This window comes from Polistes dominula, unplaced genomic scaffold, assembly GCF_049000335.1.
Source record: "Polistes dominula isolate Pdom_NZ unplaced genomic scaffold, Pdom_raw_medaka contig_373, whole genome shotgun sequence".
Classification (NCBI taxonomy): domain Eukaryota; kingdom Metazoa; phylum Arthropoda; class Insecta; order Hymenoptera; family Vespidae; genus Polistes; species Polistes dominula.
Window position 1 is genome coordinate 2,185,862 of NW_028300899.1, and position 18,490 is coordinate 2,204,351.

At 34.5% G+C, this 18,490-nt stretch overlaps 2 protein-coding genes across 2 annotated transcripts in view; one reads left to right on the forward strand and one right to left on the reverse strand.

The window, feature by feature from the left end:
* Nucleotides 1-394: 394 nt before the first annotated feature.
* LOC107065385 (uncharacterized) lies at nt 395-2,891 on the forward strand. The gene is made up of 8 exons (XM_015319036.2): nt 395-930; nt 1,036-1,143; nt 1,224-1,393; nt 1,498-1,736; nt 1,838-1,931; nt 2,063-2,156; nt 2,356-2,527; nt 2,744-2,891. The coding sequence occupies exons 2-8, from the start codon at nt 1,061-1,063 to the stop codon at nt 2,834-2,836; spliced, it is 945 nt and encodes a 314-aa protein (XP_015174522.2). The 5' UTR covers nt 395-930; nt 1,036-1,060; the 3' UTR covers nt 2,837-2,891.
* A 168-nt stretch (nt 2,892-3,059) lies between these two features.
* LOC107074525 (uncharacterized) overlaps nt 3,060-18,490 on the reverse strand; it is a 34,380-nt gene continuing 18,949 nt past the window's right edge. The window contains 7 exon segments of the mRNA XM_015336045.2: nt 3,060-9,245; nt 9,320-9,596; nt 9,716-9,896; nt 10,021-11,614; nt 11,616-12,773; nt 12,861-13,055; nt 13,924-14,640. Of these exon segments, the coding sequence (XP_015191531.2) occupies nt 4,917-9,245; nt 9,320-9,596; nt 9,716-9,896; nt 10,021-11,614; nt 11,616-12,773; nt 12,861-13,055; nt 13,924-14,640 (8,451 nt within the window). The 3' untranslated portion in view covers nt 3,060-4,916.

Genomic DNA, 18,490 nt, shown 5'->3' on the forward strand with positions numbered 1-18,490 from the left:
AGAAAATATAACGAACTCTCAATATTTGAAAAGTAACTGAAAGGTTTATTACTTAATATTATAAATGTTTAACTACAGTTAATTAAGACTAAATAATCTAAAGGCTAATAATGAAACTCTAAAACTAATAAACTAAAACTAATGAAATCACTCTCGCAGCACACTGCCTTTTCTAAAGTTCAAACGATGCCAGGCATCCAACAAAAATACTACTTTTCCTTTTGAATCGCCGATCTCTTCTCCGGAGCGCAACTCCCGAAAAAGAACGTTGAACGTACACGCGACTCTCACGCCATCCATTCCATCACGCATACACATACAACTAAGCTTACATACTAAATCTTTTATATTATTATTTAGTCGCTAACAATTGCATACAACTGTCATTCTAAATTATTGTTTTTTACATCACGTGCATGAGTTATCCCTTATATGTTGTCTTCTGATTCCTAACCAACCACTGCCATTACATTTCTCCACTATGGCATATACTGCTAGTATTGTGCCTGTTGAAAAACCTTAAAACATATTTTTATCAAATCTTCAAATAAATATTTTATAATACGTTTATTATATTTTTTAATAAATATCATTTAAAAAGAGAAAAAACATCGTGTTTACTATTTATATGATGTATTATATTATTGAGAAAATATTCTTCTAGTCCAATGAATTCAAAAATGTTACTTCTTACTGTTATTGAGATCACGTTACTGCCACAGCTTTCAATTTATACAAAATATTTTCTGTGAAATATAAATCGAAATTTTTTGACTACCATTTACAAAGTTGTCTAATTTAAAACGCCATATTTCAAAAATACAATTATTGTATTCTCGGTTGTGTATATTTATTAAAAATAATCAAACATAACCTTCAAATAAAAGTGATTTCAACATAACATACACAAACAATAGTTGAAAGAATATGGTAAGAATATTTTTCTGTGCAATTAATTTAAGTATGTTTCAATTATAAATGATCATGAAATATAAACTGTGTATATATCTATTTAAATATTATTTATTATTTTAGTATTCTTTAGCTCATAGAAGTGAAAATGCACATGAAGACAGTATTTGGACATGTGCTTGGGCATGTCCTAAGAAAAAAAGATACGAGTCTTGATTTGGATGATTCGAGGTAATATTCTTTAAATAATATCATTAACAATGAACATTATGGTGTAGTAAAAATTAATTCTATCAATTTTATTTTCACAGAGATTCTATGCAATCGAATGATGATGAGTTATTTGAGTACATAGTAACTGGATCGGTGGATGATACCGTTAAAGTTTGGGAGCATAGAAACGAATCTTTATTTTTGAAGCATAAGTTAACTGGACATTCCCTTGGAGTGGTTTCAGTAGCTGTGAGTTCGGATGGTTTAAGTACGTTATATAGTTAAATGAGAAGACAAAGAACCTTTTATTCTTTCTAATACAATGACTATGCAGTAATAAATAATTTATTATATTATCTTTTTTGTTTTCAGAGTGCGCATCAAGTTCGCTTGATTCCAGTTTGAAGGTATGGGATTTGGAGTCGGGTGAAAAGATTTCTAATATTGAGGTGGGACCTGTCGATATTTGGACAGTAGTATTTTCTCCTGACGATAAATTTGTTGTATCTGGTAGTCATTCTGGTAAGATACATCTGTATGGAATGGAAAGCGGGAAACAAGAGCAAACATTGGATACTAGAGGTGGAAAATTTACACTTAGCGTTGCCTTTGTAAGTACCCTTTTTTTTTTTTTTAAATAAATTATTTTTTTGTGTATATAGGAACTATTACATTGATTACAGAGCGAATTAATATCCATACTTATTTCTAGAGTCCTGATGGTAAATATATTGCTAGTGGTGCGATAGATGGTATCATTAATATCTTCGATGTAACTTATGGTAAAGTTCTCCGTACATTGGAAGGTACATTTAAGAAAGTATAAACTAACATTTGCTGTATATTAATCCTATACACATACTCTCTTTCTTTCTCTCTTTCTCTCTCTCTCTCTCCTGCTTCTTATAGAAAGATATATTAAAAAGTTTTTTTTTAGGTCATGCGATGCCTATCAGATCCTTATGTTTCTCTCCTGATTCTATGTTACTCTTGACCGCATCGGATGATGGACACATGAAAATATACGACGTGTCAGTTTCTAAACATATCTAAGAAAGTTTAACTAACAATATTACTATTATTATTATTATTATTATTATTATTATTATTATTATTATTATTATTATTATTACTATAAACTTTTGTGCTATTATCATTTATACTTATTATGTGCTTTTGTTTTAAAAGAACGAAAAACAAATTACATTTGTATCTTATATTTTATTATAGAAAAGATGCGAATTTAGCAGGAACCATGTCAGGCCATGCCTCTTGGGTACTTGGGGTTGCTTTTGCACCTAATGGAAAAAGATTTGTTTCCAGTAGTTCAGATCACACGGTCAAAGTTTGGGAATTGGCGCGTCGCCAATGTTTGCATACATTTAAAGAGCACACTGATCAGGTATAATCATTAAGATAAATAATTTATAATATTGGTTTTTTTTTTTTTTTTTTTTTTTTATCTAAAACATATTTCTACGCTTAACTAATAATCATCAATATATAAATGTTTTTATATACGTTCGCGTACCATGTACCATTTGTTTTTTAATTATTACAAGTATTGATTTAATCGAACGATAATCAATGATAATAACAATTATTCTTTGTTAACAAGGTATGGGCAGTAAAATATCATCCACGAAAGAACAATACGATTATGTCGGTATCCGAAGACAAATCAATTAATCTTTATGATTGTCCTTTATAATGCATAATAATTATAAAGTAAATATATACAAATAAAGAAACAATTTTCATGATTACGTTTTCTTCTTCTTTTTTACGAGTCCGTTGATTCCTTTTCATGAGAGAACTTTGAAAATTTTTTACTCAGTATTATTATTATTATGATTATGATTATTGTTATTATTATTATTATTATTATTATTATAATCTTAAATAGTAAATATTTATATAATGAAAAACATGAATTATTTATAGTAGCTAGAAATTTTATTATTCAGCACTTATTAGTATACAAATTATACTTAAATACCTGCCAAATATAAAGTATAATATAATAATAATAGAGAGAAATAAATGTTACTTATATATCCTAAGAAGAATAAGGGGAGACTTATTACACAATGATTACGAAAAAAATATGCAGGATGGATACGAGCGAAAAATTCGTTGAAAAAAAAAATAATAATAATAAATGAAAAGGCGACCCCTGATATATCCGAGTTGGGACGGTTAAATTTAATTAACCCGAACTGGAAAGGGGTTCGATAATTATTATTGCATTTAATAGATAGTGAAACAATAATTAAAAAATAAAATATTTTTGTACTCCATACTACGCCAAACATTTTTCTTCTAATGGAACATGTAGTTCGCAAAAGAAGGAACGATGACATAATATAGAATGCAACTTATTTGAAATGAGATAATTGAATAAAAAAAAAAAATGAATATCAATGTATGAAAAACAAAAAAAAAAAAGAAATGAAAAATACAGTGGTTGATCTGTTAACAAACAACTCGGATAACGAACCCGATGCATTTGAATGGATTAAATTCTTTAAATGGATCCACCACCGTAAAACATAATTAAATTAAATTGAAATAAAACGAATCCATACGCGATAGATCTCTGTGCATATTTTAATACTAATTTATATATACCTTCTTTAAAAAGTATGATATATATATATATATATATATATATATAACTCGATTTTTTTGGTAGACATAATTTAAATACGAATGAATTTATCTATAATAAGATGTACGACGACGAAAATATATATATATATATATATTTATATATAAGCATGTATCGACTGCAAAATTTATCGAAGTAGACTAGAAACTTAGGGTTGAATTATTTATAAAATTGTTTTCTTCTCACAAATAATTTTCATCGCCTTAAATTGTATTACTTTATACGTAGATCACTAAATATTGATATATTTATATTATATAAACTGTATCACTAATTTATTAAATAATTTTCCTTGCATGTTGTTTGAAAAAACACATATTCAAATTTGACCAAATGTATATCTCAAACGTCGTCGTTATCAGTCTTCAAAAGTAATTAGACGATGCTCTTTCTCTCTCTCTCTCTCTCTCTCTTTCTCCTTCTTATTGAAAATGAATATGTACTATTAACTACAACGGAAACAAAATGCAGATCTAACGTTTTCCTCATTCGATTTTCACTAATTAAAGATGTACAGCAGCGTATCACCTGTTTTATTGTAATATAACAGACAGTTTGCTAACTTTTTGTTTTTTTTTCTTTTCTACACTTCTTAATCACATTTAATATATATATATACAAAATGGAATAAATAATCCCGCGTATAATTAATTACTAATATAGACGCTAGAGAATTTTATACTGACTCGTATCGATGGAATTATGTCATATTATTATATTATATACAACACGCACACAGACAAAATGTTTAAACAGGAATGAATTATGGAAATTTCCTGCTATTTCTACTCTTTCATCGTTTTTCTTTCTTTACATATATAAAAAAAAAAAAGACATGATCTTGAAAATAATAAAATAAAATGTAAGATAAATTCTATATATGTATATGTATATAAATAAATATAAATTCTATATATATATAGAATTTAAGAAATGTATAAAAAGATAAATACATCGGATAAAACCACGTGAATTATCCATCGAAAAGAAGAAAGAAAAAATATTAAAGCAACGCGATTGTAAAATAAATGAATCAATTTTTTTTTCTTTTCCATTTTTTTATAATGACTAGGTTTGCAACAATAAAAAATTACTGCTACAAAACTTGTAAGATGTTACTCTATACCGTCGTTACTCTCGAAGAGGCCGTAACTATTTCCGTTTGACTATCCGTAACTTCGAACTTTCCTTCCCCATTGTCATCTGATCTGGATTTAACTATGTGCGAAGGAATGTCTGCCGGTTTAGGATTGTAATTAAAGGGTGGTACGACAGCTGATGCCGGTGGTGTACGTCCAGTGCCCATGGACATAACTGGTATTTGTGCAATATCCGAATTTGGTGGGTCTACTGTTATAAAAGAACCAAGCCGTGACATGCGTTTAACACTGTCAATTTCATTTCCAGCATCGTTTCCCTGTTGACGCCGTAAAACAACGCTATTATCTCCTTGTACGATATCTTTTTTTGATGTGGTAGGATTAGATGATTTAACAGGAATCTTACATGGCGCCTCGCTCGCGTTCATACCGCTCAAATCGCACGAATTTCTATATTTTATTCCGTTGGCTTGAACGTTCATTATAGATGGCTGTTTGGATCGAGATTTTTGTATAGACAACTTATGACTGTCGTCTTGAGGAACTCCTTCGAACGTTGAGCTACGGAACAATCTAAACGCGGGTGGTTTGCTTGAAATTATTTGCCCGTCTACTACTTCCGTCGCACCGCTAACAGGTGTTATCCATTTTCTCGCGTCCGATTTATCAGACAATTGTTTGGTCTTATTTTCTTCTACCTTCTTCCAAAGACTAGCAATTTTACTCGTAGCTTCCTTTGCTAATCTACGACCTTGTACGCCATTCGACGTATCGGATATAATGCTAGAATTACTGTTGGATCTCTGACCTAATGGTCCTACCTTTCTATAAACTTTTCCACTATCATTTTGCAATGCGCTCTGATTACTTGTTAAACCTTTACCTGTTCCTGTTAATTTAGCACTGCTCTTAGGAATTCCTAACGTTGGCACGACTTTCGATACCTGTGGTTTTTCAATACCATTTGCTTTCACACCTTTCGTCTGATATGTTTGATGAGCTCTTACTGAAATTTTTGATTTTCCAACGGCCGGATGAATCTTTGACGTTCCTTTTATTGGTTTAGCAATTTTAGTCTTTACCGGTGAGGCTGGTGAAAATACTGTTGGTGCATTTTCTACTTCTGGCTCATCCTTAGTGAATGTTCCTTGACGTTCTAATGGTTTTGTCGGTGGTACTTCAGCTTTACATTCGCCTTGGCTATTTGAAGAGCATGCAGGTGTACTGTGACGTTTGTTGGGTCTGGTAAATGTTAACGAAGATCCTTTACTGGGAACCGATGTTCTTTTACTCGCAGCATTCATATTTTTAATTTTATTTTCGTAACTGGCAATAGCAGAGGATATTTTTGGACTGGTATTTGTCTTCAAAGGTTCTTTTGTAGTAGCAGTTACACCTGAACCGTTACTTTGCCTAAGAGTAGTAGCCCTAGTAGTTCTAACAATAGGAGAGGTGTTACTACGTCCAATAGGAATAGCGCTAATTGGAGTTGGATGTTTCAAGGGCGATGACTGTGGAGTTGGTTTTCTAGTAATTGGATTAGAATACAATGCTTTTCTCCTTCCACGAATTGCTTTTGGACTTCCCGGTTCTGACTTGTCAGTATTATTCGAATCCGCGCTAACGTCTCTACTGCTACTCATTCCTGGTTTAATTATACGCGGACGTTTCAATACCTGACATTGTTCTTCGGTGCAATTAGAACCATTGTCGCTCCCCGATTCCACAGGATCAATTTCTTCTTGAGCATGTTCTACGTCAGATTTATCTTTTTCTTCCTGGACATTGTGATTGAATTTTTGCGAAATTTCTTGTGTTTGATGAGTATACGTATCCAATAGTTTTTTAGATACCCCATTGACAAAGCACAATCTTAGACTTTGTTCAGACCCAGATTCGTTCGATACTAGGCTTAAAGTTTCTTGATCCAATAGAACATCGTCACCAAGAGAAATCGCATGATTCTTACTAGATTCATTCAAGGTATTTAATACTATAGTAGCATTATGCTCTAACATGTTATTGATTTCTTCTAATGCAACGTTGTGCACGTTATCAGTATTTTCTTTTTCTAAAGCATTTACCGTTACTTCTAAATCGCAGTCATCAGTCTTTTGCAAACACTCCGAATCATTTAACGTTCTTGTGCGATATCTTTCTTTATTTTCTTGATTTTCGGCACGCTTCTTCCTCAATGCTTTAGGCATCGGCAATTTTGTGAGCGTAGGAATGGAAGATTTGCTAGCAGATGCTGGATCTTCAACTTCTGGATCCTTTTGTTGACAGGACTGTTCTATTTCTTCTTTGTTACTTGTTAGCACATTGATACTTGGAAATGGATTTTCAAGTACTTGAGTTTGAAAACGTGCCCTATCTTCTTGTCTACGTTGTTTGGGTGTTAATTTAGAGATAGGAGAACACTTGCCTTGGATTATTTTGTTTGGCGTTTCTCCTGGTTTACCTTCTTGCTTACGCCTCTCTTCTTCTTTCTTAACAAATTCAGCAGCGATCGTATACGTTTTGTATCTCTCCTTTGCCAAGTTTCTTTTTTGTTTTGGCGTCAAATGATTTTTATTCGATCTTTTCTTTGGAGTCGACTCTGCAGAACTGCTGAGACAATATTCCGAAGAAATTGTAGTAACTCCTTCGTCGGTATCGTTTTCACCTTCGTCAATAGCTTCTACCAGAGTAGGTGGTACTTCTTCTGTGCGTAATTCTGCATCTATACATAAAGTATCGTTGCACAGAGTATCTGTGTTTCCTTCCACCGTCGATTGATCCATTTCACTCACTTCGTTGAAGAGAGATGGAGGATTAATGTTTTCTAAATATTCACTCAGGCTATTGTTTCCACTAGATTGCATGCCTTCGGCATATCGCATACATGTAATTGACAATACATTAGCGACAGGCTTAAGAAGATCAAATACTGGATCACTTCCTGATAATGAATGTGAATCATGATCTTTATTATCAGCTACTTCCGAGGTAATACTCGCAACACTCAGCATACTATTTTCCATATCTCCAACATCTAACAATTCGTCCATTACTGAAGGTGGCTTAACGTTTTCCAAATGAGAGTGTACACAATCGTTGAGTAAATTCTCTAAACTACCAGTATGACTTTGTCCCTGATTCAATGCTCTTTTAGCCACAACGCCAAGAGGCAAAGATTTCTTTCGACAATTTCGCGTATCGGTAGCCGATTGATTCTTAGTTTGAACGGGTGGTAGAGAAGTAGAGTAACATCTATCTCTGTTCACGTAACTTTCTGTGTTTTCCGTAGGTCCAGCGTAACTGGCGGTCAAAGACAATAAACTTCCCATAGACGATGGTGGTTTAATGGCGTCGAGATCAATAGATGTCATACTTGTTGTTTCCATTTCATTTTGCTTATTAACTTCAGCATCGACTGCTTCTGCTAATTTAATAGCTTCCTGCTGAATGATTTTGGAATCAGTCATACTTACATGTTCATCGTCTTCACCTTCCGCAATATCAGACATGGTTGTTGTTTGACCATCTGGAACATCGCTTTTGAAGGAAGGAATCATAGGAGCACTAATGCTTATACTTGGAAAAGACATTTCATTGGGGGAATCTTCGTTCCACGTATCACTCAATATACTTTGTTTCATTGTATTTGAAGAATCTCTTTCACGTATCGCTTCGGTTTGTTGTACCAAAGTAGCTGTCAGCCGATCCAACGATGCGATCATAGCGTCGGGATCGCGTTGCCGTCTATAAACATCTTCTTCCACACGTTTAATCGTCTTATCAACAACGTACGTTTCCTTTCCATCGAGATCATCCTTCGTACTTTCAATACTACTCTCATCTTTCAAGGAATTTTTCAAATAAGTGTAAGATTCATCGTTCAATAATTTATTTGGTTGATTAATAATTGAAATAAGCTTTCCTGTAATATTTTCAGTCGCCTTAGGAAGTCCACTTTGTATGCACAGTTCTAACAATGCGTGTTCCGATTGTTCAACCGAATCGATGGAATTACTGCTTTCGGAATCTGTACTCTTTATTCTTGTTTCGTTTGCATTTTCTACAATTTCTGTTTCTGTAAATAATTCATCTTTCTTCAGGATTTCAAGATCTTTGTTGATGCAAACATCGTTAGAAGTTACAGAAAAAGGCTCTGATTTCTCTTGTACGGAGTAGTTGATATTTGATGTAGTTGTTTTCTTAATACTACTAAGAGCTACATCTATTGTTGAAGATGCAGTATGAGCAGATAAATTATTATGATTTGTTACACTAGTTACGCTAATGTTACCGTTCGAAGAATCTTTCTGCATATTTTGAGAAAGCATTGTTTTTTCTTTACTTAATTCCTAAAAATAATAAACAATAAATAAATTAACATCAAAATAATAATTATTTATATATAGAAAATAGGATGATATACCTTCGAATTCGTTTGATCTTCTTTGGTTATCAAAACTTCATCCTTAGACGATTGAATGATATCTAACAAAACTGATGACGAATGCTCTCTCAAATTATTTATAGGCAGTGCTTTTCCAGCAGTTTCTGGTTGTATTAGATTGAAAGAATCACTTGCAGAGCCAATAGAATCGTTAGATTCTACTTGATCTAAAGCAATGCTGGTTTGATACCTCATCAAATTACTCTCTGCTCTTGGAAGTTTTTCAAAACTATTTCCTATGAAGGAATGCCTATGTCTGTAAAAAGAAAAGAACCATAAAAACCATATAAAAATATGTTTGTTAATTGATAAAAAAATAACAATGAGCCGCAACCACACGCAAAAAAAAACATACAAATCATGTATTTTCATTACCTATTGTTTTGCATTCCAATGTTGATACAAGCAGCAAGTAAATCTTCATCATCTTCATCAACATCGCTAGCTTGATCTAAATTACCAACGTAAGAAGTACCTTTGTTTAGGAATAACTCTTTCGAAGTTCTAGACTCGCTATCAAATGCTATGCTTTGATTAGTTATTATCTCATGCTTATCTGGAAAAAGCCCATACATTATAAAGATAATGGTGATAAGGATTAAACAAAGTGTATAAATATAAAATCTGATGCATACACACAAAATGTATAGTCGTCAAACAAAGTTCACAACCTTGCTTACCTATTTTAATATCGGATGAATTTATTTTTGTAGAATTATCTTGATTATATTGACAATTATTTGACACTGATGATGATTCTTGCCACGTCGTTTTATTCAAGAATTCTTTTGTAGGATTGAAATCTTGTTTTTTATCTTGACCGATAGTAAAACGATTAACTTTTTCGACGACATCCGACAAAGATGACGCTTTATCGTTCTGCTCAGTATCATGCAATTTATTGGGTTCCAATAATTTTCTCGATAAACTTTTTATTTTACTGTCTTCCTGTAAATCGGAAGATGAAGCTGCTCGAGAAGAATTCAACGAAATTCCACGTGGTGTACCTTCGGTACAATACATTTTAACAGTGTCATCTTCTTGGGACGAGACTTCATTCGGTAATGAAGATGAGATGAGACCTTGTTCGGTAGTAACAAAATATACGGCGTGCTGTTTTTCGTCATCCTCAATAGTTTGCTCAGCATATCGTATGCTATAATCCGTGGGCTGATCTAGATCAGTTTCGGTATAATTTCGAAACAATGATTCTTCCGAATTATGACTCAAAGTAGGTGATATTACATTTTGAATCGAATTCAGAGGATCGTGTTGATGCAACAACATGCGATCGTAATCCTCGCATTGCTTAGTTGAAAAATTATCAGGTACGTAAGATAGTTGCGACGATATTTCCGATTTAGATTTAGGAATATCGCTACGGTATTCCGAATTTTGACAAACAGTTACTTCGGTATCTTCGGAAATGCTTGATTGACTGGTGAATTTAGACGTGGATGACATACTTTGATTGAGTAACAAAGCGTTATCTTCGACAGATGAATGTAATAAAGTTTGGGAACAAACAGCTTCTTGATCAGGAACAGATGACCATGATATTGTTGAAGTAGTTGAACGTAATTCACTGCCATTACCAAATCCAATGTCGGGTAATGCATTTTTGTAACGCAACGTGTATTTCTTCTCAGATGAAGTTGTTTTTGGATTATCCAGCTGTATTCCATTATCAAATCCTGTTGCTGCGTGTAAAGATAAAGATTGTTTTCCTTGCGCTTCGGTTGGCGACATTCCATTCATAACGTGTCGATGAACTCTTTCAAACATCGTGTCAGAATGTGTACTAGTTACCGACCTCATGGATTCTCTACTTTCGCTTCTGGAAACTCCGTTACATTTATTGCCGGATGTACCAGATTGATTATACAATTGATAAGATCGTAATCCACGTGTATTCGCAGCGAGGAAACTGTGATCAGCTTTAAACGTAAATTTATCTTCCTTGTTAGTTGGTGACGTACTGGGTTCAATATTATCACAAGTTTCAGCTAGATTTTGATCGATTTCTTGTTCGAGAGCGCGTTGTCTTCGAGCTGCGAGAGATGGCAAAGTCGATAATCCAAGTCCGCGCGCAGTTGAATCCAATTGAACGAGATTGCTGCAGCCAGGTTTGGCACTAAGTAAATTTTTTAACGCTGCACTAGAACCCATGGATATCATTTTATGCTTTGAATGTACGAGACTTCGTAACATAGGTACAGCACCCAGGGACCAAAGAAGACGTTGATCTTGTGGACACCTCGCTGAAAGGTTCCGAAAGTGCTCCGCAGGCGTTACTGACAACTGTTAAACTGGGTGATCGTAATTGTTGTAAAAGTACTTGCAAGCAACCCCTTTCTCGTACAATAGCTCTGTAATCTTCTCTAACGGCAACGTGACAAGATACGTTTCGCAATATACCACCGGCATTTTCAACAATGGCCAAAGTTTTAGACGGAGCGTTGTAACTGAGCATATCAACGAGAAAAGCAAGAGCTCCATCGACCGCGCATATGTCCACTTTGTTGGTACTACAATGAGCAGATAGATTCCAAAGTGCCGATAATATAGACTTCAGAGTTGATTCTTTTCGACCCTCCATAGCAGCTTTCATCAATCCAGTAACTGCTCCAACTTCCCTCAACGTTTGTTTGCTACTGCTATCAGCTCGCCATGATAAATTTCTCAATACGCTTGCAGTTACTTGTCTGAGATCGTCGCTGGGGCTTCGCAATTGAGAGACCAATGCTTTCATAAATTCACGGAAGGAACATAAAAGAGCCTTGTTGTTACCATCGCCAAACGTTAAATTGGTCAATGCCATGCCCGCGTATCTTCTTAAAGTGATACAATTTTGATCGTCGCATTCGCTGCCATGAGCTAGGTGATCCATCTCTATTAATTCGGCGACAGCATGAAGACCACCGAGTTGACACATCGCATGACGATGTGCCTCATCAAACGATAATTTCATGAGGGCTGCTATCGTTGGTCCTGGATGTTTGTCAAGATCCGCTGACTGTCCTGATTCCAACAATGTTCTTAATGATTGACAATAATCTCGTAATTGTTCGAGAAACCTGAGAACTCGTGCCTCGCGACGTCCTGCTCTTTCGTCGCTTTTTGCATGAACGACATTGTGCAACGCACGGGATGCTCTTTCTCTCGTTTCTGGATCTTGTCCAGGAGCATGAATCAATTGAACGAGCAAAGGTAGACAACCGGATTGTCTCATAACGAGGCAGCTGTCGATAGAAGTACTCATTGATAATAAGGTTGAACTCATATCCTCTCGACCTTCGGAACTTCCTAACATGCTCAACAAATTATAGACAACGTCAACTTTAGCTCCCAATCTACGATGTCCTTGCATTTCCGTCGAATTACCAAGCATCGTACCAGAATTTGATGAAAAACTCATGACACTTGCCATGTCCTGTAATACAATGTCATTTGACATCCCTCAAAGTTTACTTATAAATATCTAGTATCATCCGTTAAGATTATGATAGTTCAAACTTACGTTATGGGTAGACATACTCGATGTACTTTGTTGATTGGAAAATCCCATTTGTTGATTTGCCCATAAATCTCGTCTGATAGGCCAAGTTCCGCTATAGGATGATTGTAATCCATGACATTGAAGGGAACTGCCTGGCTTGTTTTCTTCCTCGCTACTGGCATCCTCGTTGTAACATTTATTTCTTCTCACATAAAACTGTAATGCACAGGTATACGCACACACATAAGATGGCATTTAAAAAATACATAATTAAACAACCCCGCGGCAGCAGAGCTTTCTTGAATATCAAGACAATTTTCTGACGTCACGAGGATACATCGATCAATCTCACAAACACTAATTGTTTATATATCTTTTTTATTTCTTTCTTTCTCTCTTTCTTTCTTTTTTTTTTCGAATGCATACCGTATGACTCACTGTATTCATTTCTCCAAAGTGCATCCGCAGAAGAGTGATGAGCCGAATGTAAGAGCGAAGAAGAATAACTTAAAGGCAGTCCATGTACGAAAAGAGAGGAAGGAAAAGAAATACGCCGAAGGGAAATGCATGCTTCTGTATTAGTGAGGGAGAGCCGAAGGGGGAAGGGAAAAGAGAGTAGACAAGGAAGACAAACCAAGAGCAAGAGCGAGAGAGCGAGAAATAGCAAGAGAGCTCGAGTAAAATCAATACGTGCTACGTTAGTGGACGTGTATATATGGAATATACGTGCGCCACGAGGCGCAGCTCGACAGCACCCTCTCTTTCTCTCTTTCTTTTTCTCTCCCTCTCTCTATCTCTATCTCTTATTTTCCAGACTCCATCAGACGACCATGAAAATGAATTTCCACAAAACGTATCTCAATACTCAGAAAAAAAAGTCATCCAACCAAATAGCAAAGCAAAGAAACAACAATCACGCGCAGCACACAATAATAAAGATGATAATAATTATCCCTCGAATAGAGACACATTTGTCACACAATCGTCTTGAAAATAAGACTGAAAGAGTAACAACACAATGCACAAAGAACGAAAGAAAGAGAGAGAAAAATAGAGATGTATAATATAAAAGACAAATATTTACCTCAGGACTGGAGGTGGACGATCTCCGTTCGTCTTCTTCTTTGATCTCGGGTTCCATGGCATCCTCTTTCTTGGTATCCTTGATAAAACCGGCCGATGATAATAGATAATTTGATTGACGTAAATCAGTAGTATTTGTAGCATCGATGAGCAAGTTCTTGGCAGCGGCAGATCTAACAGCCGCTGCCGCAGTAGTAGCCGTCGTGGCAGCCGTGTTGATGGTGGTGTTGGTGGTGGTGATGATCGTCGTGGGTGCCACCACCACCGGCACTGCCGGCACCGCTAAAGCGGCTGGACGTCTCGACGAGCAGCTTGTCTCCGGCTCGTGCGCCGCGACAACCACGGGGTAAACCAGGGCCGTACTACTATCGCGTTCCAAAATCCGGATCGGTGGTCGTCTAACGCTTGCAGGATTATATCTGCTACTTCTGCTACCGCTGCTGCTGTTGTTACTTTGAACCAAATTGTTGCTGCTACTGCTGCTACTACTGCTGCTGGTACCCAAACCGCTGCTACTACCAACGCACTCTTCCACTTCGAATCTCTCGTACGAGTGATGAGCTTCTCCTACCAATCCTCCTCCTCCTCCTCCTCCTCCTCCTCCTCCTCCTCCTCTCTCTCCTACTCTTACCGCTCCTCCTATTACTACTCTTCTTTCTGTATTCTCCTCTGGGAACAAACCCCAAGTTTTCTTCGATGCCACCACCTCCACGTCCTCCTATGGGCAAGCAAATATTTGTTTTACATTATTAGACATTATTATTAGTTTTTCATATAGGATTGGAATTGTGATTTTTGAAATTTGTTTGTTAGAGTTTAAATTATATTTTTGAATTTTGTTTGTATAGATAAATTATTTATTTTGTTGTTGTTGTTCTATACATTAGTATTATTTTCTCTTTGAACTTTCTAGATATTTATTCATTCAATTTGTTCAAAAACAATTGTTTCGTATAACTTGTACATTAGAAAATTTTGCACTAGACCTTGCCAGAAAGTTCGGTTATTAATACTCAATACTTTCTTCAAATTGAAAACAAAATAGTCTGCCATCTGATGAAAGCCATCATTCACTCTGAATGTCATTCTAATGGATGGACAAATGCAGTTCAAGAATGACTAGTCAGAACAATTAGAAAGAAATGTTCTAACAGTGAAAATCAATTGAAACTATCAACCAGATGATGATGATGATGATGATCAACGTAAATCACGTTGATTGTCTAATTCGTAAAACAAATTACAATTTCGTTCTACATTTCTTATTGTGTCTTGTTTTATTTTTATCTAACTTTATTTCCTTCCACTTCATAGTAATAGAGAAACTTTCTAAAAATGGGAGAAAATAGCGTGAAACAGAGCGATTTACTTTCTTTTTAATTTAATGTTCTAAAGAAAAAACGAGCAAAGAAGAAGAAGAAGAAGAAGAAGAAGAAGAAGAAGAAGAAGAAGAAGAAGAAGAAGAAGAAGAAGAAGTCCAATTTCCGCGAATGGCGATCAACGCGTGGTTGTTTGTTAAGTGGTCAATTGAAGTGGCGGGAGTTTGAAATGAGAGTTTAAATGCCGCCGTTTGACCTTGTATTTACAATCTCTACAGGTGTTACGAGTGTGTAAAACTCAGACACGTATATAAATACAAATCCATAAATATATCACATAAAAAAGATAATTTCAACATTTTAATGTTGATTTATACGCCATTGTTATCGTCATCGTGGAATGACGGTTGTAATAATTACGAAATTGTAACCTACGTCATAAGCATTCGTTACGACATAATGCATATATCACGTACAAATGTAGTTTCCTAGTTAGTTTAAAAGAAGAATAAAACATTCTAACAAGTTGAAACTAGGCCAAAGGAGTGGAAATATTTGAACTGATAAATATTTAAGAAATATGACTGTCACATCTAAGATACATTTAAATTGGCAAATTTTGATCATTCAATTATTCCTTTTCTCTCAATTGCAATAAATAATATTAGTATATTACCGAGAGATACTAAAGAAACTAGTATTGTTCGGAAAATAATTGAAACTTTTTTTTACATAAATATTCTAGCAACAAACACTTCAGACGTAATTCAAAACCTTCGTGTGTTTCGATCTTCTAAATAGTTTTTTTTTCTTTTTTGGCATCGCATCAAAAATGGAAAATCAAAGTAAACATATTCGTCATAACTTGGCTTTTTTTTTTATTACCGTAAGGATAATAACGCAATGCGAAGAAAAACAAAATTATGTGCCGTTTATTGAGAAGATATATTTTAAATGAACGCCATGTTCAAAATTACTTTTCCAAAATTTCCTACTGATAATTTTGATTTGAAAGATACACAACATTTAGGTCGTTCAATTTATAAAGATGACGATACAAAATAACGTCATTGGTTGGATATTATAATCGTCACATAACCATTTTTTGCCATTTTTTCAAACATTTTGAATTATAACTATGAACAAAATTTTTTTTATTTTATTTACTATCGAGAAAACGAAATTACTTTATGAGCAACTTAAAATATCAACGGGAGTTTACTTTTCTTCTTCGAACGTTACGTGAAAATAGAAAAAAGTAGCTATTAAAAATAGTATCCCAGTAGTCGTTTGACGTTGGAATGAAGACTCGAGGAGGGAAACTTTTCTCGAAATAAAAAGAAAAAGAAAAAGAAAAAAATAAAATAAACATAAACGAGACAAATTAGAGCATACCAATCAGTGACGCGATAAAAACGAAAGTAAGCTTGGAATTGTTGCTTCAGTGTTACGGCCAATGTACTCAAATTAATAAGCATTGACCCAGACTATTCATATAAAAATCTCTTTTAGTTTCTTTAGATCGTATAATTGATTGAAAATTATTCATCGTGCTAAGAGAAAAAGAAGAAGAAGGAACTATCATCATATAAATATAAACATCATTCAAATGTAGACTCAAAAATGAATCAAAATCGTGTTTATAAAAGAATAATTGAACAAAATTATGCAGAAAGCTACCAACTCTCAATGGTCTAAAAATTCAAGATTTTAAATGAAGTTTGAATGTATTAATTAAAAAAAGTACAAGAAAAAGAAAGTAACTTAACTTTTATTGAATAAAGGTATGATCTTATTTTCTTATTGTTAATGACTTATTTATTAACGAGTAACATAACTGATAAGTATCTTGAAAGTTTTCTACGAGATAATGAGATGTTTATTTTATATCAAAAATATTCTCGAATAATGGTATTTATTAAATTGTGTGTTAATTTAATGTTTGTTTTTTTTTTTTTTTGGTCATTTTAAGGATTGCTAGAATTTCTGCATAATTTTGTAATGAATTGATCGATTTGACAGATCGTTTTTTAAAAATCTAAACGAATAAGAAACACACACACACGATCGTCTAACACTAAAGACACGCCTTCTGCAATCGAAGGAGGATATTACGTAAACAACAACTACGACACGTTCTTTCATTATAAGGACAATCACCTTGCAATCTCTAGTCCGATAATTATCCCGTGAGAATTTTGAATATCGTAAGATCGTCGAAGTTGCGTTAAAACGATCGTTGTAAGATTTATCGTCGTATTGATCTTCTTTCTCGATAGCATCCAAAGCTTCCTTCTTATTTTCCATGATTAATCTCAAACGATTTGCCTTAGTCTTAACAGTTTTTGAATTCACCGTTGTAATATTCGATGACAACAATTTCGTAGAACATGGCAAGGGAATCATCGTGTTGTTTGATCGTTGACGTGTCGAAGAATTAAATGATCCTTGACGAGGATCATCTGACAGATGTCTTATCGAAGAACGATTTATCTGATCTCCAGGATTCTCTTTAGGCATCTTTTATCAACTTAATCCAAAATTTATTGATCTCCGAGATATAAATGTTTGAACGTAAATATAACAAATTTGTCCGAAGAACTAAATGAAATGTCTTTTAAACGTCACGATGACAGATCAAACGTTGTCCTGGCTTGATGGGACGTAGTAACATCATCGATGTGTCTCTTCAATAGTAGAATTGCTTTCTCTAGAACCTCCAACTCCTCTTTTCCTCCTCTTTCTCCTCCAATCTCATCGTGCTCCATCAGATGTCGGACAGGAGTTCGACGCATGCGTCGAAGCAAAGATTTTCAAAATGTCCCTCAATGCCATTTCAGTAACCCCTTTCTTTTATAGCAACTAACCTTCTTCACACCTTGTTTATTCTGGTCCCATGTATATATGTGTTTGCTTATGTATGTGTGCGTGTGTGTTTAAACGAACGATATGTGAATATCTTTTGTCTCTATTTGTTCTCTTTTTTTTCTTATTTATGTATTAAGAAGAATAATCGATAAGATTATAAAATAAATATCTTCGACGATCTTACTCGCGGATGAATTTTTTTTCGTTTGGTGAACAACACGCATCGATGTCCCTTCTTGACGTTCCATTTATAGTCATACGCAGGCACAGCACAGTACAGCAAAGCAACAGCAGCTGCTGCTACTGCTGCGGACTCGGGCTACGTTTTTACGATGTTCTTTGTATGCCAAGCGTGCAACTTGCGGGCCACGTGCTCGACGC